At 41.8% G+C, this 18,636-nt stretch overlaps 1 protein-coding gene across 1 annotated transcript in view; it reads right to left on the reverse strand.

Annotated features, from left to right (window-relative positions):
- Window positions 1-18,636, reverse strand: part of gcn1 (GCN1 activator of EIF2AK4) — a 47,642-nt gene that overhangs the window by 20,132 nt on the left and 8,874 nt on the right. Inside the window, 18 exon segments of the mRNA XM_036578849.1 lie at window positions 111-305; window positions 670-835; window positions 921-991; window positions 1,953-2,142; window positions 4,109-4,233; window positions 4,638-4,781; window positions 7,117-7,197; window positions 7,283-7,464; window positions 9,326-9,475; window positions 10,424-10,622; window positions 12,092-12,205; window positions 12,334-12,427; window positions 12,547-12,725; window positions 13,264-13,388; window positions 13,628-13,817; window positions 13,920-14,079; window positions 15,402-15,477; window positions 15,566-15,658. Coding sequence (XP_036434742.1) covers window positions 111-305; window positions 670-835; window positions 921-991; window positions 1,953-2,142; window positions 4,109-4,233; window positions 4,638-4,781; window positions 7,117-7,197; window positions 7,283-7,464; window positions 9,326-9,475; window positions 10,424-10,622; window positions 12,092-12,205; window positions 12,334-12,427; window positions 12,547-12,725; window positions 13,264-13,388; window positions 13,628-13,817; window positions 13,920-14,079; window positions 15,402-15,477; window positions 15,566-15,658 — 2,534 coding nt within the window.

An 18,636-nucleotide genomic window follows, 5' to 3' on the forward strand; every position in this document is an offset into this window, starting at 1 on the left:
AGATTACTGTCCCAAGTGTGTTTCAAACTGAAACAGAACAAAAACCAGGGACTGACTGGTGCTCCTGTGAACAGGACTGGAGGCCCTCTGGTGTAAAGGCCATAGCCTACCTGCTGTGAGGGTGTGGAGAGAGCGGTGATGAGTTTGGCCACAATGGGCTTCACTTTGGGGTCACTCTTGTCAAGATGTTTGGCCAGCGAACCCATTAGAATGACCACACTCTGCCGCACTGAATCATAGCTGGCATCCTGAGGAGCGTTCTTCAGGAACTCCTCGAACACCGGCAGCAGTGAGTTCACATTGTCCTGTAGCACAAGGGCCATAGCAAGTTACATTAAGTCTCAAACTACCCTGCAATACAGGCCATAACAGACACTGTGAACAACTATAGAGCAAGAAACACTAGTTAACAGCATTTAGTCACATTAAAAAAGAGATAACTAATGAGATATTTAATAGCTGTTGTTGATATGGGCTGATAGTTGGCTGTTATGGTTTTAACTTCATGGGTGCAGTTATGTTTATAACCCAATAATCAATAAAAGGGAAATTCAAAACATCAAGGTGACTTGACTAATAAATAGAACTCAATATAATACTCCAATGAATCAGTAATACCTAATTTATAGTGGAAAAGGCCATTGTTATGCTGTTACTGTAAAGTCTTACCTTGCCGTGGGTGTTCAGGACTGCCAAAGCTGCGTCCAGCATGCATCGCCGCACTTCGCTGTGCCTGTCATTCAGTGCGTCCGGCACGAAGAACAGGAAGAGAGGAGTCACCTGACTCTCGTCCAGGCACTGAGAGAGCTTGTTTAAAGCCAGCGCTATTCCACACCTGCAGACGCGTAAGACCAGACACTCAGTGTTAGATATTTCAATACACGTTACAGGGAGTATTACTTGACAATTCAGAGGTTTACCTGGCTTCCCACTGGTCAGGAGGTGCTTCAGAGATTACTCGCCCCAAAACGTCCAGGACTGGTGGTGGTCTCTGCAGTTTATAAGGACCAATTATTAATTTAATATGTTTTCTTTTCTTTTTAAATCTTTGCCCTTAATCTATATCAGTGGTCCTGGAGGACCACCTGCCTTGCACATTTTCGTGTCTGCCCTGCTCCCAACACACCTGATCCAGCTAATCTGCTAATTAACAGGAAAACACAAAAATGTGCAGGGCTGGGGGTCCTCCAAGAAGAGGGTTGGGAACCGCTGATCTATATGACCATCTCTGGAATTCTCTACCAGAGAATCTAACAGCAACTGACAATCTTAGCACTGACATTAGTATCTAAAATTTTGTATGTAATACTTCATTTAAACAGAGCAGCTGCTTTCCTATAGATTTTTAAGTTTCATTTTCCCCTTATATTCTTATTGTTTCAGGCCTTTTACTTTGTTCTGTTTTAATCTTTGAGTGTTATTTTAATGTTAAAAACATATAAAAATAAATAAATAAATAAATAAATACATACATATATACATACATGCATACATTTGTTAACTTCTGACCTGGCTGAATACTTCCATTTTTAATTGAGTGAGATTTTGACAAAGTACCAATACTATCACTTAAGTACAGTTTCTCACTTTTTAAATGCCTGCTTACGCAGTAACACAGGGCTGCTAAGATAACGGAACCTGAGAGTTCTCTTAACAAGCTGTACCACGAGAGCCCCCTGATTTAGAGTGAGTGAAAATGATCTACACTACCATGATAAAGACACACTAGGACACACTCAATAGCTATAGTGATTTGGTTTGACCTACAAAATCCACTAAAAATGAAAAATGGCAGCAGAAATTAGGAATCATTGTTTGATTAGGAGTCGTGTCTTTTTTGCAGTGAAATTCAATCATGAGACCACAGAGTAGTAGAATGAAACTAATGTAGTGGAATGAATCTGCAGGCTGGATGACGATCAGAGGAGCGGGAGAGAGAGAGAGAGACTCACGTAGAGTTTCTGCTGGTAGAGCTCTGTGAGTCGGGACAGGACGGCAGCTGATTGGTCCTGGTACTGACTCACAGCGATGGACAGAGCCTCTGCCCCTGCCGCCCGCACAGTCTCTTCATGATGCGTTACGTCTCCGATCAGCAAAGGACACAGCTCAGGAACAAGCTCCAGACACAGAGTCTGCCACAGCCTGAGAGGGAGAGAGACAGACACATGCACACACTGTGAAAAATCCAAAATTCAACTGCATTTACTTCTCAATATTACTCCATACCTGACCCATTCCCGTTTGTGTATAGGAAAGCTAGGGGATGAGGATGCACTGCTTGTTATGATTTACGACATTTATGAACATCTGGAACCGGCATATAGTCTGGTTAAAGTTGTTGATTGATTTCAGCAGTGCTTTAAACACTATTCAGCCTCACTTTATTGGTTATCAGTAGAGAGACTTTAAACAGAGAACTGATAAAATTAAACCTACAAAATGTGCAGCAACCAAAGCAAAGAAAGTTAAGCAGAGAATGTTTGTCAGTTAAATGGTTTTAACCTCAACTGTTGTTTTGCAACTTTGCTATAATGCATGTTTGAGAACATGCATATCCAAGAGCGGAACAAACTTCAGAGATTATCGTGTGATTGGGGGAGTCCTAACTAGCAGGTGGAATTGGAAACGACTAAATTGGGGAGAAAATTGTGTTAAACTTATTACACTTATTCAGCTAGACAGTGCCCTTTTTTCAAATAAGCTTCAGTGTATTATGAAAGATTCTACCCCTCCTTAATATCAGAAATTTACACAGAGACAAATGTTACAGGGTAGAATTAAAACAATCAGGTTCGAACGGTCATTTGTACCTGCTGCTATGAATATATTTAACAGTTAAATAGAACTTATTTTAGAACTTTAGCTGCTTGGATACATCTTTGTGGTCAAAGGTGTTTCTGTAATTTTTTTTTGTGGAAGTTTCATGTTTTTCGTATACTTCGTGCGCAGGCGTTACTCTAGTGGTACTGTGTTTAGTGTTGTTGGGTGGATATGTGTATATATGTTTGCACCACTGACAAACTGTATTTCCAATGTAGATAATAAAGTTGACTCACAGTGGTGGTGACAGGAGCCAGACGTTTAAAAGGTTTTTCAAATACATGCATGGTGGTGTACAGAACCCCAAGAAAACAATCATATCTTTACTAACAAAATTTAGACAGTAAATAAAACGGTTATACTTGTGCTGTGGACCTCTGGTTGCTATCACCACCACTGTAAATAAATTTGTCAAAATGTTTCTCTAGAATGGAGCATTTCAAATTAAACCACAATTGCTAAGATGAAAATCGATTCAACATTTCGATAAATTCTCCTTTGAGACAACTCTTTACTTATAACCGTTCATTATGTCCAGTGTTGTATGCAGGATATTATGTAAATGGTTGGGTTTTCATTGAAACATTTCGCAAATGATATGCGCATTTATGAAATTTCAGCTGAAAAAAAGCAAATTAAGTTGTGTTTCCATTCACTACAGTTATGTGAAGAAACTTTAGATGTAGGTTACCACGATTAGGGGCTGCATGAGCAAGATAGAGAGATTTAACTCTGTTTTTGCTTCAAGTAGAATTATCTTTACAGCCATTTGCTATATTTTCATGGCCGTATTATTAGCAGCTCAGGATGAGTAATGGCCCATTACTCATCCTGAAATCTAGAATCTTCCCAATAATAAACATTAGTTTGTAATGACATCATATATACATATATATTGTTATCTGAATTCGGCACTACATTTGCACATACATTCTATGTAGTAGTGTGAATATGAATCAATGTCTAAAAAAGAACTACATCAATCTATTCAAAGAACAGACAATGCATCATACGCCTAATTACTGCAGGAGTGCTTAGAACACAGAATGAGCTGAACAGTCAGTGTGGCTGTAAGCAGCAGCAGCTCAGTTTATGCTAATTACATAACAGCTCAGTCAGCAATCAGCAAAATCAAGTCGTCTGATAATCTTTTCTTTTCTGTTGTTTGCCACATCTGTTATTACTGTTAACAAGAAAGCAAAGGAAACATTTCAATGTTGTGAAGAACATATCTGATGTACAATAACACATTTGCCATGTGACGCAAGTCTCAGGTAGTTTGACTCACTTCTCTGCCAGAGCTCTGCCTTCCTCCTCCACATCAAATTTAGCCACCCACAGCCTCCTGAGCACACTGAGTCCACTGGGCTCAGCGCTGTCTGTAGGCAAAGCCAGCTCCAGCTCCAGCAGACCCTGCAGACAGCAAACACATACATACACACGGGTCATATTGAGTCACAGCACACTGAGCTCTGCTGGAAGCACAGACAAAATAAAACTTCTAACCAAGAGACATTCACATTGTTTAAGGAAAAGAAGCACTGGAGAGTGAGAGAGCACAGGAGATAATAACAGAGGGAGAGATTTAAGTACATGGCTGTCATAATCAGGAAATTTAGCTGATGATTGTCATATAAATAATTGTGGCGTCTATTAAGTTACAAGCCTAAAGGGGTCAAAACGGCTGATTAATTTGCTTAGTAGGTAACACTCGTTGTAATTTCCAATCAACAGTGACACACTCACACAAACTTCTACAGTTACACAGAATTATGTTTCACGTTAAACAAAGCTACATGTTCCTGTAGCTGACTGACCCTGAGGGCAGCATCTCTGACGGAGAAACAGGGAGAAAGCAGAGCATCCAGCAAAACATCGATCTCGGGCTGCTCAGCCAGCGCACAGCCCTCCTGCCCACCTGCGCTTGTACACAGGGTGGTCAGACAGCTCGACGCCAACACCTACAACACAAACAGTTGCAAGTCTATGTGACAAATAATATATAAAAAAAAATCAACCACACATTTGTCCAGACTTTATGCTTGACTATCAGTGAGTTTGGAAGTACTACAGCCCCTAAATTCCAGGGCTGGGTAGTAACGGAATACATGTAACAGTGTAACATAATCAGGATACCAAAAAAGCTCAAATTAAAACAGGCTGTTTTTAGCTATGTTTACACAGCAGGTAAAATTGGCCTAAATCCGATTTATTTCTTCATATGTGACACAGATGTGTCATCTGTGTGGCAGTGTGAACAGCAAAAAACGCACTGAATCTGACATTTTCAATGCTGATTTGAGACGCCTTCATATGTGGTACTGAAATCTGATACGTATCTGATCTGCGGCAATGTGACTCAGTCTGAACAGCCAGATCAGAATTCATGCGACTTTTATGTCAATCCAACTCGACATTCATCATAGTTTCGCGCTGCTGTGACCTCATAAACGTTTGGGGTGATATTTCTGTACAAAAATTAGAAGAGACTTATTCAAAACCCTCCACGTTTGAAGAGACATCGAAAGAAATGGCCGAACTTGGCCGTAGGAGAACGAGGCTGCAGCGTCAAAAAACAGTTAGAAGCAAACTTTAAAGATTGAGCTGATCTGTTCAGACTAATGTCGCAGACACGTCACATTTAAAAGATAATGTGAGCAATCAAACAAAAAAATGGATTTGGTGAGAAAATCAGATTTGGGCCACTTTTACCTGCTGCGTGAACACAGCCTTTGTTATTGTGCTTTTAAGAAGCAAGAAACCCAGGGAGAAACTTCAAAATCAGTTGGTAGAGTTAAACTGTGCAATAATATCAGAATGAATTTAGCACAGGGTGTTTTTTAGCTTAGTTTCCATATATAGAATGTACGGACTGGGGCGTGAATGGTATGCTTTGAAACTTTAAAAATGTTTACATGCACCTAGAGATGAAACGGTTACCGGTTTAACGGTAAACCGCGGTAAAATTAATGACAGTTAGTAGTACCGTTTGAACTTTAAAGTATCGTTAAAACCGCGGTCGATTACCGCGGTGTGAAAAACTCGGAGATTCAGAGATATTTCAGCCTTCTAAGCAGACCAAGTCTGACGTTTGGTCATGTTTTGGGTTTTATAAGAATGCAGAAGGAAAGTTAATTGAAGATGACCACCCTGTCTGCAGCCTAAAGAAAACAGCGGCGAAAGGGGGCAACACATCAAACCCTATGAGTCATCTTCGCGACCACCACCCGCTACTTGCAAGAATGCAAGGTTAACTTTAACGAAAAAGTCTGTGGACTTCGAAATAGAAGAAATGTCATGGTTTGTGTGGTTTAACTTATGCTTATGGTTCGTTAATAATATAAAATGAAGCTTTTAGCGTCAAAAAAAAAAAAAAAACAATCGGTGAATCGAAACTAAAGCTTTTAACACGTATTTCTGTGGAGCAGTGTCTCCAAAATGAGCTCTGGAACGAGACGCTGCAAAAGTTCAATCTGCACAGCTCGTCTCGCATGTTAATTTTAAGTTATGTTTTAGTTTTAAATTGCTTTTAGAGAAGCAGCTCCACAGGTGAACTCACACTGAGTGAGTTTTACACTGTCTGCAGCTCACAGCATGGTCACGCAATTCCTCTGTGATTTTGTTTTTCCTGGTGCACTGTGTTGATTAGGGGTGCAGCGCCACAACGGCACAATATGCTGCAATTGCAGTTAGGAAAGAAATCCTCCGAGTGCAGCACTTCTTAGAAGTAGTAATTTTCCATTAAGACGCACCTCAGAGTTGGTCGCGATTTAATTCTCTATGCAGGGAAATCCCTAGTTATTGTAATTAATAATAATAATAATAATAATAACAGTAATAATAATACATTTGCTATTCTTTTGTTTACAGAGTATTACAAGTATTGTAAGTAATACAAAAGTAATACTAAAAATGTATTGACCTTATTTTTTAATGTTTATGCAAACAAAAAGTGCATATTGCTGCCAATTCTATTTGTGTTAATATAAAAGTTGGTGAAACGAGTTTCAGTTTGTGTATCAGTATTTATTATTTTTTAAATTTATTTACTTTTCAACACATTTGAACAATATCGCGATAAAACCGATAATCGTGATAATTTTGGTCATGATAATCGTGATATGAAATTTTAATATCGTTTCATCTCTAGCTACACCAAACTCTTTGTATCATGTGTCTTCCATGATTCGGGCCCTTTAAATAAAAGTAGAAACAGCAAGATGTCCAACATATTTCCTGCTCCATTCCTTAATCTCCGTAACAGAAATGCAAGTGGACCTGTAACGTTTTTATCACCTGCAGGCGGGGTGTGGAGGTACCGATCACTTTGGTCAGCAACAACAGCATGTTCACACGGGGGAGAAGCTCTGGACCGTTCTGACAAACGAGCCAAAAAGTCAAAATTAGACAATATTCAGCATCAACAGACTACAAATATCTTCCTGGCTCTGCTGGTGTGTACCTCATCTATGAACGTGTCAGAAGCGTCGTTTTGGGAACGAAGCTGAGCGTGCGTGTGGATTGTCTGCAGGGCTCGGGTCAGCATGAGCTCTGCCTCCTCGGACGCTCCGCTGTTCTGACTAAGGACGGCCTGCAGCAGCGGGAAACAGAAGGAGAACGCCGGTGCAGACAGCGGACGCACATCTGCCAGCAGAACATACAGTAAACAAACACCTGGTAAACAAAACTCACATTCTGGAGTTTGGGACTGGTCGGATTGTTTCATTATTATCATTGTGATTAAACCAGTCCTTACTGCACCACCTAAAGCTGCTTACTGGCACCAAGAAAAAAGCCCTTACAATACCAGCCCTTGCCTCATTTCAATGGCTGTGAAGAGGAGGAGGGACGCAGGAGGCAGGGCGAACAGTGGCAGCAAGCATTTTAATTTTCTAAGACCACCACTTTTCAGTGACATCTAATCAGACTTTGTGGTGCTCTTGAGTCTCTTTGTGTGCTGCTGCTCTTGCTGGCTGACTTCAATCTCCACTCCTTTTAAGGTGCCAAAGCCAAATCAGTGTCAGCTGGCTCAAGCACGAGGACCTGAGCAGAGAGGGCTTATTGCTCTGCCTCCTGTGACTCCCCCCACTTTGCAGCATGGACACCAGGATCAAACAGCAGCTGCTGTTGGTGCATGTGGCTCATGCAATGTCCTCACACCACGTCTGGTAGGTGCTCACAGCTCAGGCACTGTCTTCACAACACCTTTTGCGGCTCTCGTTTGTGCTCACAGCTTGGGCACTATCCTCAAGCCACCTCTTGCGGCTTGTGCTCGGGGCTTGTGTGCCTCGTACAACTGCTTTTATTTGCTTTTAAAGCTCTTACTGGATCGGTTTTTCTTATGTTGTTCATTTGCTTGCATCTTCAACTACTCAAAGATCCTTGAGATCTTCAGAATTTGTTGTCCGTCCCAAGAACATTGTTGAAATGTCACGCAAACCGCATTTATAGTTTGTGCCCCAAGATTGTTGAACAGTTTACCATTATCTATTAGGCAAGCTTCTTCCATCTCTGTCTTCATGACTTTTTTAAACTTGCTTTTGAACAGGGTTGAGAGATAAGGCTACTGTCATCATCTTAGTGTGTTGTGCTCTTTATGTATTGCTGTCAAGGTTTGAATTTATTTATTTTCAAATTTAATTTTTGTCTTTTTTCCCCCCAATGTACAACACTTTCGTCAATGCAAGATGCTATAAAAGTGCTTTATAAATAAATCTTTCTTACTTACTTACTTGGCTAAGCAATACTTCAAAATATTAAACCAAGTGGGCTTGTGATGGAATTTAACTTAATCCATGAGATGGCTGGGGGTGTCAAGGAGCAACTGGGACCCAAATTTTCTTCTTTAAACTTACAATATGTGACAAAACACAGACAAGAATGCTTACTGCCAAGACAAATAGTGCAAAATAATGTGTTTAGGTGCCTAACACTTTTGCACGGTACTGTTTGTCTGACAGACATAAGAAGCAGCGAGCTGAGTCATATGGATGCCGCAAGAACAAAGAAAAGGCTGTAGATGTGTCTCAAAGTGTAGGTTGCAGACAAAGTAGGAGAGTGTGCATTGTTCACAGTGGTGTCGATCGGAACCAGACGTCTAAAAGTGTTTTAACGCCTTTAAAGTTCCATCACAGAAAGTTATTTTAATGAAATGGTTAAAAATATCCCGCCTGATGCCTGAGACATTGTTTTATGACAGTTTTGAGATTATATTTTGATTATATTATATTGAGATTATATTTTGGTTATATTTGGGTATATTTTAGGAATACTTTCAATGTGGATTTACCATTATTTTACAATTACCAACATTACATATAAAGCTTATAAAGGTTATCCGGTCATTTTGCGTAGTAAATAAGACGGCTGTAAACTAGTCTGAGTTGGTACATTTTCCTAGAATGGTGTATTTCATATCAAATCACTTAGAAGGACTCAGTTTACATCTCACCCACAGAAGAATGCAGAGCAAACACGCTGTGTGTATATATGTGTGAAGACTCACCAGGCTTGCTCTCTTTCTGTGGAACAGTGTATGTGTGCAGCAGGTGGACAGTGCGATGTGTGGCCGTGTTCAGATCCTCCTGAGCCCATGCTGGGTCCAGATCACACTCTGGCTTCAGCAGACGCAGAGTCACATGACCCACCAACAGAGCTAGAGAGACACAGGTACAGTAAGAGCAGCCACTACATGAGCAGTGTACATGATTAACCAATTAACCAACTGACAAACAAACATTTAAAACTATTTGTTAAACATGAGAATGTAATTTTATTTCATTTCCAATAAACAACAGCTCATATATAAACAGGTGAGTTTATCGTTCAAGCTGATGAATGTTTTTGAATTATATTCATTAGGCTGCAATAGGCCGTTCTGTTAAAATAGGCCTTCTAAAAAAAAAAGTGCACAGCTAAGAACAGCAGTGTTCGGGGCCACTTTTTGAGAAGACGATACAAGAAAGCAAACATCCACAAGCTCAGACAGAGCCATTTTGTCTGTGTTTCCAGAGAGAAAGTGTGATACACAGCAGAGTGCAGAATTCTAGAGAAGGATGTAATGGACAGTGGCAGCTTTCAAGAGCTATGGACAAACGCTGAGTCAAAGCTAGTCATGGCATTTGTGTTGATTTCAACTTGGCCTAGTAATGAGTGCTAAATATTATACTTAAATATTAAACTTGTAAATTTATACAATCAATTAAAAAGCTACATCGCTACATGAAACCAAAAAATAGCCACTGTAACCATGTAAAATGACCATTTATATTCCAGCACAGTTAAGAATGAATACATTTTAGTCTGTGCTCCTAGAGGTTCCAAAATGTATAAACAGTGATTAAACACAGCTTTACTCTTGAGGAACCTACACTTTTCCAGCTCACAACGCATGTGAACCAAGCAATCAGGGGTAAAAACTGCTCTGTCTATGAGCACTGGACTAGGAAAGACAGACACAGACAAAGGCTGTAGATCTAAGACCTTGAAATGCCATAGTAATGTAAACATAGTGTAAGTTTAACCTCTGAAACTAACCGCTAAACTTGTACCACGTGTCCAACTAGAAAGAAATGCTGAGGTAAAGTGTAATGTGAAGTCATACCCAGGTTGTGCAGCTCTTTGGGCAGTAGGCAGGTGCCAGTGTGGATGAAGGCCTTCTGGACGAGGGGAGCGGCTAGAGGGGAATGCAGCAGGGGCAGGAGAGCCTGCAGAACTCCAGGTAGCTGCCACGAGATCTGAGGAGGATGACGAGCGATAGTGGCCTCCAACAGGCCCACCGCACACTGCAGCTCCATATCCAACTGAGAGAGGGAGAAGCAGAAAGGGGGGAGAGTCAGGAACACACATGAATTGTTACAGCTTCAGAATGTAATACCAACTTTAGAATTTGTGAAATGCTCTTTATAAAATACATATATTACATGTTATATACATATACATACTACTGTAGGCTGAATAGTTGAATGTATTTAAAAGTGGTGTTTTTTTTCAGACATCACAAAAACAATTCCAAACGGCCTCTTTCTGCAACTTAAATTCCCATATCTGGACTGAACGTACTAGGAACGGTACATTTTGTAACTTGGAACTTTGCAAATGTTACGCACTACATACACCATCACATTCCAAAAAAGTGAGAGAAATCTGTTCTTTTCATGATATGGGATGTACTGAAATTTAGAGTACTGAGCTTTTTACTATGTTGCAGTACTGAAAAAGTATTTACTGACTACTTTCAACACTTGACACAACACTGGTAGTACCACAGTGCTCAAGACTGCAGTACCACAGTAAAAAACAACAAACAAAAAAAAGTATTAGACCACAGATATTTTGATGTTTGTTCTGCATTTTTTTCAATGCTGTATCTTTAATTTATTTATTTTTCAATTTTTTTTTTCTACTTATTTATTTCTAAATAAAAACCTTTATTCCAAATTGTCAAAACACAAAGAGTTACTGAAACACAAGGAGTTTTAGTCCTTAGGTGGAGCCTTATTTTAGCCACACCCCCACAGTTTAGAGCAGAAAGTGAGATTGCATCCCTCTCCCTCACGGCCACATGGTGAGCAGTTAGTTACCAGTGTTTCTAAGTAAATGTGCCCCAAAGTCTGAAAATCAGTGTGTAACATTAAGAATCTATTGAAACATCTATTTTTTGTAATTAAAACAACTTTTATATGTTCTAGTAAAAATACTGTGATTTTATGTGTTATACTTTTATAATGTTATGTGTCTGCTAGTCATTGCTAGCATTTTTGAGTTGTGCTACTAAAAGACTAAACTACTACTACTAAAACAGTCACTACCAAAACATTTGGTAAAGTTTCAGAAGTGATATGTTTTAATACTGACAAAACAATGTTTCATCACTTGATTTAATAAAATAAACCTAATTAAAATCTAAAGCAAAAGAACTACAGCCTAAAGTCCAAGTCAGTTAAAAGTCCCAAATGTGTTCAACTCTGACTTCAACTCTGAACCAATTTGGCAGGATGAGCCATACATCAGATCATAAGGGTGAACCCACTTTGTGCATGTCTACTGCTCATCCAAGTCAAATTAGCATGTGCAATCTGATTAGGTTTGATTAGATCTGATTACACTTCAATACAAGTACAATACAGTACATACTTTGAAGAGCTGAAAGTATTTAAATGTTTACTTTGTTGTAGCACTGAAAAACACAACTTTCAATTCATTGCACAACATCTCTTCTGACTATGTAGGTGTAGTGGTTGAACCAAAGATCAGCCCAACCAGTTCTCACCCCTTGAAGTCTCTTCCGGATGGCGGACTCCTTCTCCAGCTGGTTCTGCATCATCTCCTTCTGTTTGCTGGTCAGCTGCACCTCATCTTTAATTCCTTTCTTCTTCTTGATCTCCTAAAGCACAGACACAGACAAAAGGAAGTCAAGTGCACAAACTGGAACTCTCCTTGCTATAGAAACACGAGGAAGCTTAGCTCATACTCTAAATCCAAGCTCAATTCTATCACACAGATTCCTCTCACCTCCTGTAGCTCAAGCTCAATGATCTGTTCTTTGAAGGAATAGGCTTTGTTCTCTCTCTTCATGTTGCCTTTCTTAGTGCTCTCCTGCTGCGCGCTGGACATGGAGGATCAGGGGAGAAGCAGAATGAATCTACACAGACTGTTCTGTAAATAATTTTTGTTTCTCAATTGGCCCACCAGGCTCCATTGTCAGCTCTAGGACTCATCTCTCACCTCATTATGATGCTCTTGTCGAACAACTCTCCCTCTGGCGTGTGCATGATGGCATACTCATGGCGCGTCACCTGCTTCAGCGCCGGGTTGGACAGCCACAGGGTCACATGGTCCATCACACGTGGGAGCAGCTTCCTGGGAGACAGAACTGACAGCTCGCCAACAGCATTTCTCACAGCCTAGAGAGAGAGAGAGACAGAGAGAGGCCATCACATACTGTCAATTACAGACCAAAGTCAAAGTGCTTCTTACTTAAAAGACAAGCACACTCAATGCCCTACGATTCATGTCATCATTCTGACAGACTGCAACACACTGTAGGAAGCACTAGGGGCATTATTTGCTACACTATAAAAGAAGAAACCACTTGTCACACAGAACAAAGAATGACCGCTAGGGATGTTCCAGTATGGGAATGGTGGGCCAACGCCAATTTGTTGATGCATAAACATTTACTAGTGTGCATCTCTATTGATAACAGCACCTTAACATTTTAATGCTTCTACAGCAGCCTACATTGTGGGACAAGCATGCATTTGACTCACTGATGCTGATAAGACTGACTTCATAGGTACCAAAACCACATGGCAGTACCAGTCATTTGGGTAGGCCCATAACTGGGCAACAGTTTCATCGCAAAGTGAAGACTTCATTTAAGGCTTCATAGGCTCAGCTGTGTTGTTTGTTGGGGAGATAAAAAGACTGCATGAGTCAGACCTGGTTGTCAGCATTTGCCTCCAGCAGCAGAGGGAGGATTGACTCCATGTGGGTGTCAATAAACTCTGCAGCGTCTATCTTCATGCTGGACAAAAGGAATGGCCACAACTGTGACTTGGCAGCCACTATGGCAAAGAGAAGGAAAGAAAGAAAGGAAGAAAGACATTTGAGTATCCCAAGAACAAAGCAGATAGTACAGACTAATGAACAAAGTGAGAAGCATTTAATTAAGATGACAGGAATTTTGTAGTTATGCTAACAAAATATTAATACTGCACAGAATGCAACAGCCTTACTGGGGGATCACTATTCATCAGCAACTAAAAGTCAAACACATGACATGCAACAAAAATTGTTATCAGACCTATAGAAGGATGATGGGTGACGATAATGATATCTAGAGCCAGTTTCTCTGCTTCTGCAGGGTCGTTCCACTGGCCTGCCACAGAGCAGATCACGCTTAGGGCTTCCAGAAAGTTCCGTGGAGGCACGTACGACCGGCCAAGATCGGTCAGCTCTCCCGTCTCTGTTAGAAGAGCCTCTGGGGGCAAAACCTGAAGGAGTGGAGGAGAGAGATTAAGCCATAATGATGAAGCGGAGTTTATTAGGAGAAATTCTATGATCAAATCCCGTTTCCCTCTGTGGAAAAAAGCTACCTTATGTTTGTTGATGACGACGCGCAGTTCTCCCAGAAGGCCGTGGGCCAGGCTAGAGCCGCCCAGCGAGGACAGGAGCTTCTTTACACTCTGCTGAGCGCGCTTTCGCACTCTCCACGCCCGGCACAGGAGCACAGCCACAGTGGCCCGATGGTACATCCTACAGAGACAGGCAGAGGAAGAAAGATAGAAGAGTCATGATTCTAAAGGCTGTTCTATAAAGTTGAAAGGTGTGCAATCAACTCATCATTGTATCACGACACATTGTTCTGAAGAAGCCGATTCAGTTGCAGTGATTTTGCAATGTTAGAATCAATAACAGAATTCAATAAAGTATATGCAAGGGTTGGGTAGCAAGATAAGTAGCTCAAAATGAAGACAGTAGTAGTGGGTGGTTTCGTTACTGGTATACTGGTTGAAATTCTTCCTCAGGTGAGTTTTGTCATAACCGTATGCCACAAATATACAGTGTGATGTACAGAACACTGCAAACCTAGTTCTTAGAGGCTGTGTCATGCACGTTTCAGTCATGTTTAAAATGAAAATGCAGAAAAATGCCTATTTAAGTTTATTCCCTAAAAGGATAAGTTAACTTATGTTCACTTTGAAAATCAACAAAACATGTAAAGTGACTGGGGGTGTTCTGGGGGTGTTCAAACTTTGAAAGCCTTAGTCTAACATGGACCGACTGCTTATGCTTCTTCTCGCAATAAAAATATTTCAGATTCACTTTTAAATTGTTTTTATTAAAGATAATGGAACATAATAATAAACCACTCATAAACTACAGAAATAGATTTACACACACACACACACACAGAAACCACCACCAGAAGTCTGAATTACACCATGATACATATTTTTGTCCATGCTGCCCACTAGTAGATGACAGTATTGCAAATTTATGACAGGGTCAAATTACTGTTCTTTCAAATAAACACATTAAATCCATACACATTCCTACTGAGTGGGTAGCACAACAGGCTAAACAAAACAGATTAGATTTTGTCTTTGTCACTCCAACACCGGTCACTTGACTTTGCTCTCTCAGACATAAGTTTGTATTGTCTACATTCATGTCAACATTACATTACACTCACTAACAATGATTTATTCTGTAGCCTGCTCGCTAAGCTAACACTAGGTTAGCTAGTAGGCTACAGATCCAAACACCATGGAACAGGTTTCATTTTGACTTTCTGTTCCTCCAACACCAGTCGCATAACTTCACTTCCTCAGATTTGACTCAAAATAAAATACACAGGCTACTTTCAATGATAATAATCCAACATTCTGTGTAATTCTGTATATTCAGTCAGCTTTTCTAGATCATACTAAAATAACCAAATACAATGTCAAGAATGTCAGATTTCACGATGCACTGATTTGTTTCCTAAATCATAATTTAGTTGAGCTGTTGTCAGATTGGAGATTTACACGGCTAATGCTGCATGTATTTGTACATAAAAGTGCAGAACTCACTGGGACTTGCTGTTGTTGAGTCGGTGGGGGTGGTCCAGGAACAATCTCTCACACAGCTGCAGTACTGCACACAGCGCTGAGTGAACAGGACACAGGAGACAGTTTGAACGTGGTAACTCTTCATTCACAAATGATCAGTGTGTCCAAACGTGAGAGAAACCCACCTTCCTCACTGGCCTGCGAGAGAAACTTCTCTGTGGTAAATAGAGGTTTCTTCTCATCCAGTATCAGATTCCAGAAAGAGGTCAGTTTAGCTTCTACAATCAGAACAGACCCAATTAGTAACCAAAAACAAATCAAAGAACCAAAATCACCAAGTAACACAGAGCAACAAAAAGCTCGGACAGTTAACTGTATTATTCAGTGCTGTAACTGCATCATGCTCAACTGGATTATGTCATTCAGATCACTTCCAATTCTAAATCAGAATGGCACTCGTTTCAGTATCTCAGGAGACGCACATCTCTGTGTTGTCCTCAGAGGCCGCATTTCATTACACCAGCCATGACTGGCTGGCAACCGTGACGTGCGTCACTCTCAGAAGCAAGCTACTCTCTGACAGGGTGAACGCGGCAAACAGGCTAGATGAACTGTTTCCAGAGCGAGCTAACCACACAGTCACCGAACTCTGCCTCCTCAGTCATCACTTCAGTTGTCCACTTGTAGAAGTACTGGCTAGCCTCCAAACAGTAGCCTCTACCAGCTAGCTACCACACTATACTGTGCTATGACAGAAACATGTTAGTGGACCCTTCCCTCACCATGGAGAAGCGCGATGCCCCAGCCAAGACATGCGTCTGTGGGACTAAGATCATGAGCATGGACATCCACCCAGCCTGCGCCTCGTGTCTAGGGCTGCATGGCATCTCACCTCCACCCCACCGAGAGATCAATGACGACCCTAGCAGGCACCATCCCACCCACCAGAGCTGACTGTCTTGTCCTCTATGACCAAAAAAAGTTACAAGGCTGTGACCACGTCTGTAAGGCCCCTGAAGCAAATGCCCCCCATCAAAGGCACCCTGGCAGACCACTGCAGCAGACTGTGACCCAGGGACAGAACAAAGCCCCAGAGCCCGGAGGTGCTTGGGGCAAGAATCCCTTCACCCCCACTGTGACGCAGGGAGGTCACTCCACCCCTCCCACCACTTACGGGAAAAAAAAACAAAAAGAGATGCGCTACCTAGCCTCAGATGGGAGAGGAAGGGCCAGCCAGACAACAGTCTCTACCTGTTTAGAGGGTCCATTCCTGAGCCTGTTCCAAAGGGCATGTTCACTGCCCTGCAAATGCTGTGCAGAGGCCACATCGGCGACCACAGCCCACAACCGCACAAAAAGAAGGAGAGACCAAAAAAGCCTGTTAGAGCCACAGTTGAGTCTCATAAGCACACATTAGTGCCCCCCTTAAATAAAAAAGGCCCATGGTGCGCATCCAGGCCAAGTGCCAAGGGCACAGCTAACCCAATCAAAAAACTCTTCATTGAACAAAAAAGCTCTTATAAAAGAGGCACACAGCTTATGTGCCCACTCACTTGTACTCCCAAATAATGACACAGCAAGGAGCTCAAGCTCCATCTGGTACGACGGCCATAAGTGCTGCACACTTAGTGCATCCAGGGATCCCATTCAGGCCACTGGAGGACGCACTGACACAGATGAGTCACCCATTAGGTCCTCTTACCGAGAGGATCCAATGTTGGCAAACACACACCACTTCAAAGTGGGTTTTAAAGACCATAACCAGTGGTTATCAGCTCAAGTTTGCTGTCGTTCTGCCACATTTAAATGGGATAGTGCAGTCACAGGCTCAGGGGGAGTCCGCTTATGTTTCACAGGAGGAGATAATCTCGCTGCTAAACAAAGGAGCGATAAGAACAGTACCTCTAAACAAGAGTCAATGTGGCTTTTATTCAAGGTATTTTCTAGTTCCCAAAAAAGAGGGGGGGCTACGCCCAACACTAGATCTGCGCACTCCAAACAGACACATCAGTACAAGTTCATGATGTTAACACACACAGCTCTGATATGTTTTGTGCATCCAAGCGATTGTTTCACACCAATCGACCTGAAAGACACATTTTCACATCCTGATCTATCCTCCTCACAGAAAGTTTCAGATTCACATTTCAAGGCGTGGCATATGACTGTTTGGTTCTCTCATTCGGCCTCTCGCTAAGTCCGAGGGTATTTGTGTTTTGAGCCTGGACCAGAAAATCTCTTTCATAAGGCTGGTCCTAGACTCAGTTTTATTCAGAGCCTGCTTATCGACAAAAAGAATACAAGCTCTACAAAGCTGCCTCTCTCTTTTCCACAGTTCGCCTCAGACTCCTGGGTCTAATCACATCAAAGCCGACGGTTGTTCCGCTGGACCGTTTATGTGAGAGATTTCCAACGGTGGGTTACCTCCCTCAAAATGAATCTGTTATGTCATGGCTTCAGTGACCTGCAAGGCTACTCTGTGTCCCCAGAAATGCTCCACTTTTCTGAGGACAGGGGTGCCAATGGGCGCAGTCGTAACCAGAAAACTAATCACTACGGAAGCCTCCCTAGTGGGCTGGGGTGCCACTCACAAAGGCATAAAGATCAATGGGGTTTGGGACCGACACATGCAGTCCTTGCACATAAACTGCTTATAACTCCTCGCAGTGTCACTTGCATTTTTTTCCCCCTTCCTGAGGGTACACCACGTTTTAGTCGAGATGGACAACACCACTGTGGTGGCGTATATAAGCTATTACATTTCCATCGTTTCCACACATTGGCACACAGACATGCGTGGAACAGCTCTCGCCTTTTGTCATTAAGAGCCACTCATGTACTTGGTGCTTTTAATCTGGGTGCAGATTTACTGTCCAGTGGCAGTTCATGTTATAGAGACTGGAAACTCCACAACAGCGTCACGACTCGGCTGTGGACATTTGTCAGCCGAGCAGAGATCTATTTGCATCCAAGGAAAAAGCCCTCGTTACTACTCTCTGCATGACCAGGATGCCCCAATAGGGGTCGACACACAAGCACATGAGTGGCTGCAGACCCTCCTGTATGCTTTTCCCCCGTTGGATCTGATAACTCTAACTCTAGCCAGGGTGCGAGAGAAAAGGCTTTCGTTGATCCTGATAGCCCTTCACAGGCCACACTGGTTAGCAGAAATAACTCTATGCGGTGAGATTTTTCATCCTCATCCAGAGTGCCTGGCACTTTGGGCTTGGCCCGTGAGACATTAAACCTGACTTCC

This window comes from Colossoma macropomum, unplaced genomic scaffold (genome assembly GCF_904425465.1).
Source record: "Colossoma macropomum unplaced genomic scaffold, Colossoma_macropomum, whole genome shotgun sequence".
In the NCBI taxonomy this organism is placed as follows: domain Eukaryota; kingdom Metazoa; phylum Chordata; class Actinopteri; order Characiformes; family Serrasalmidae; genus Colossoma; species Colossoma macropomum.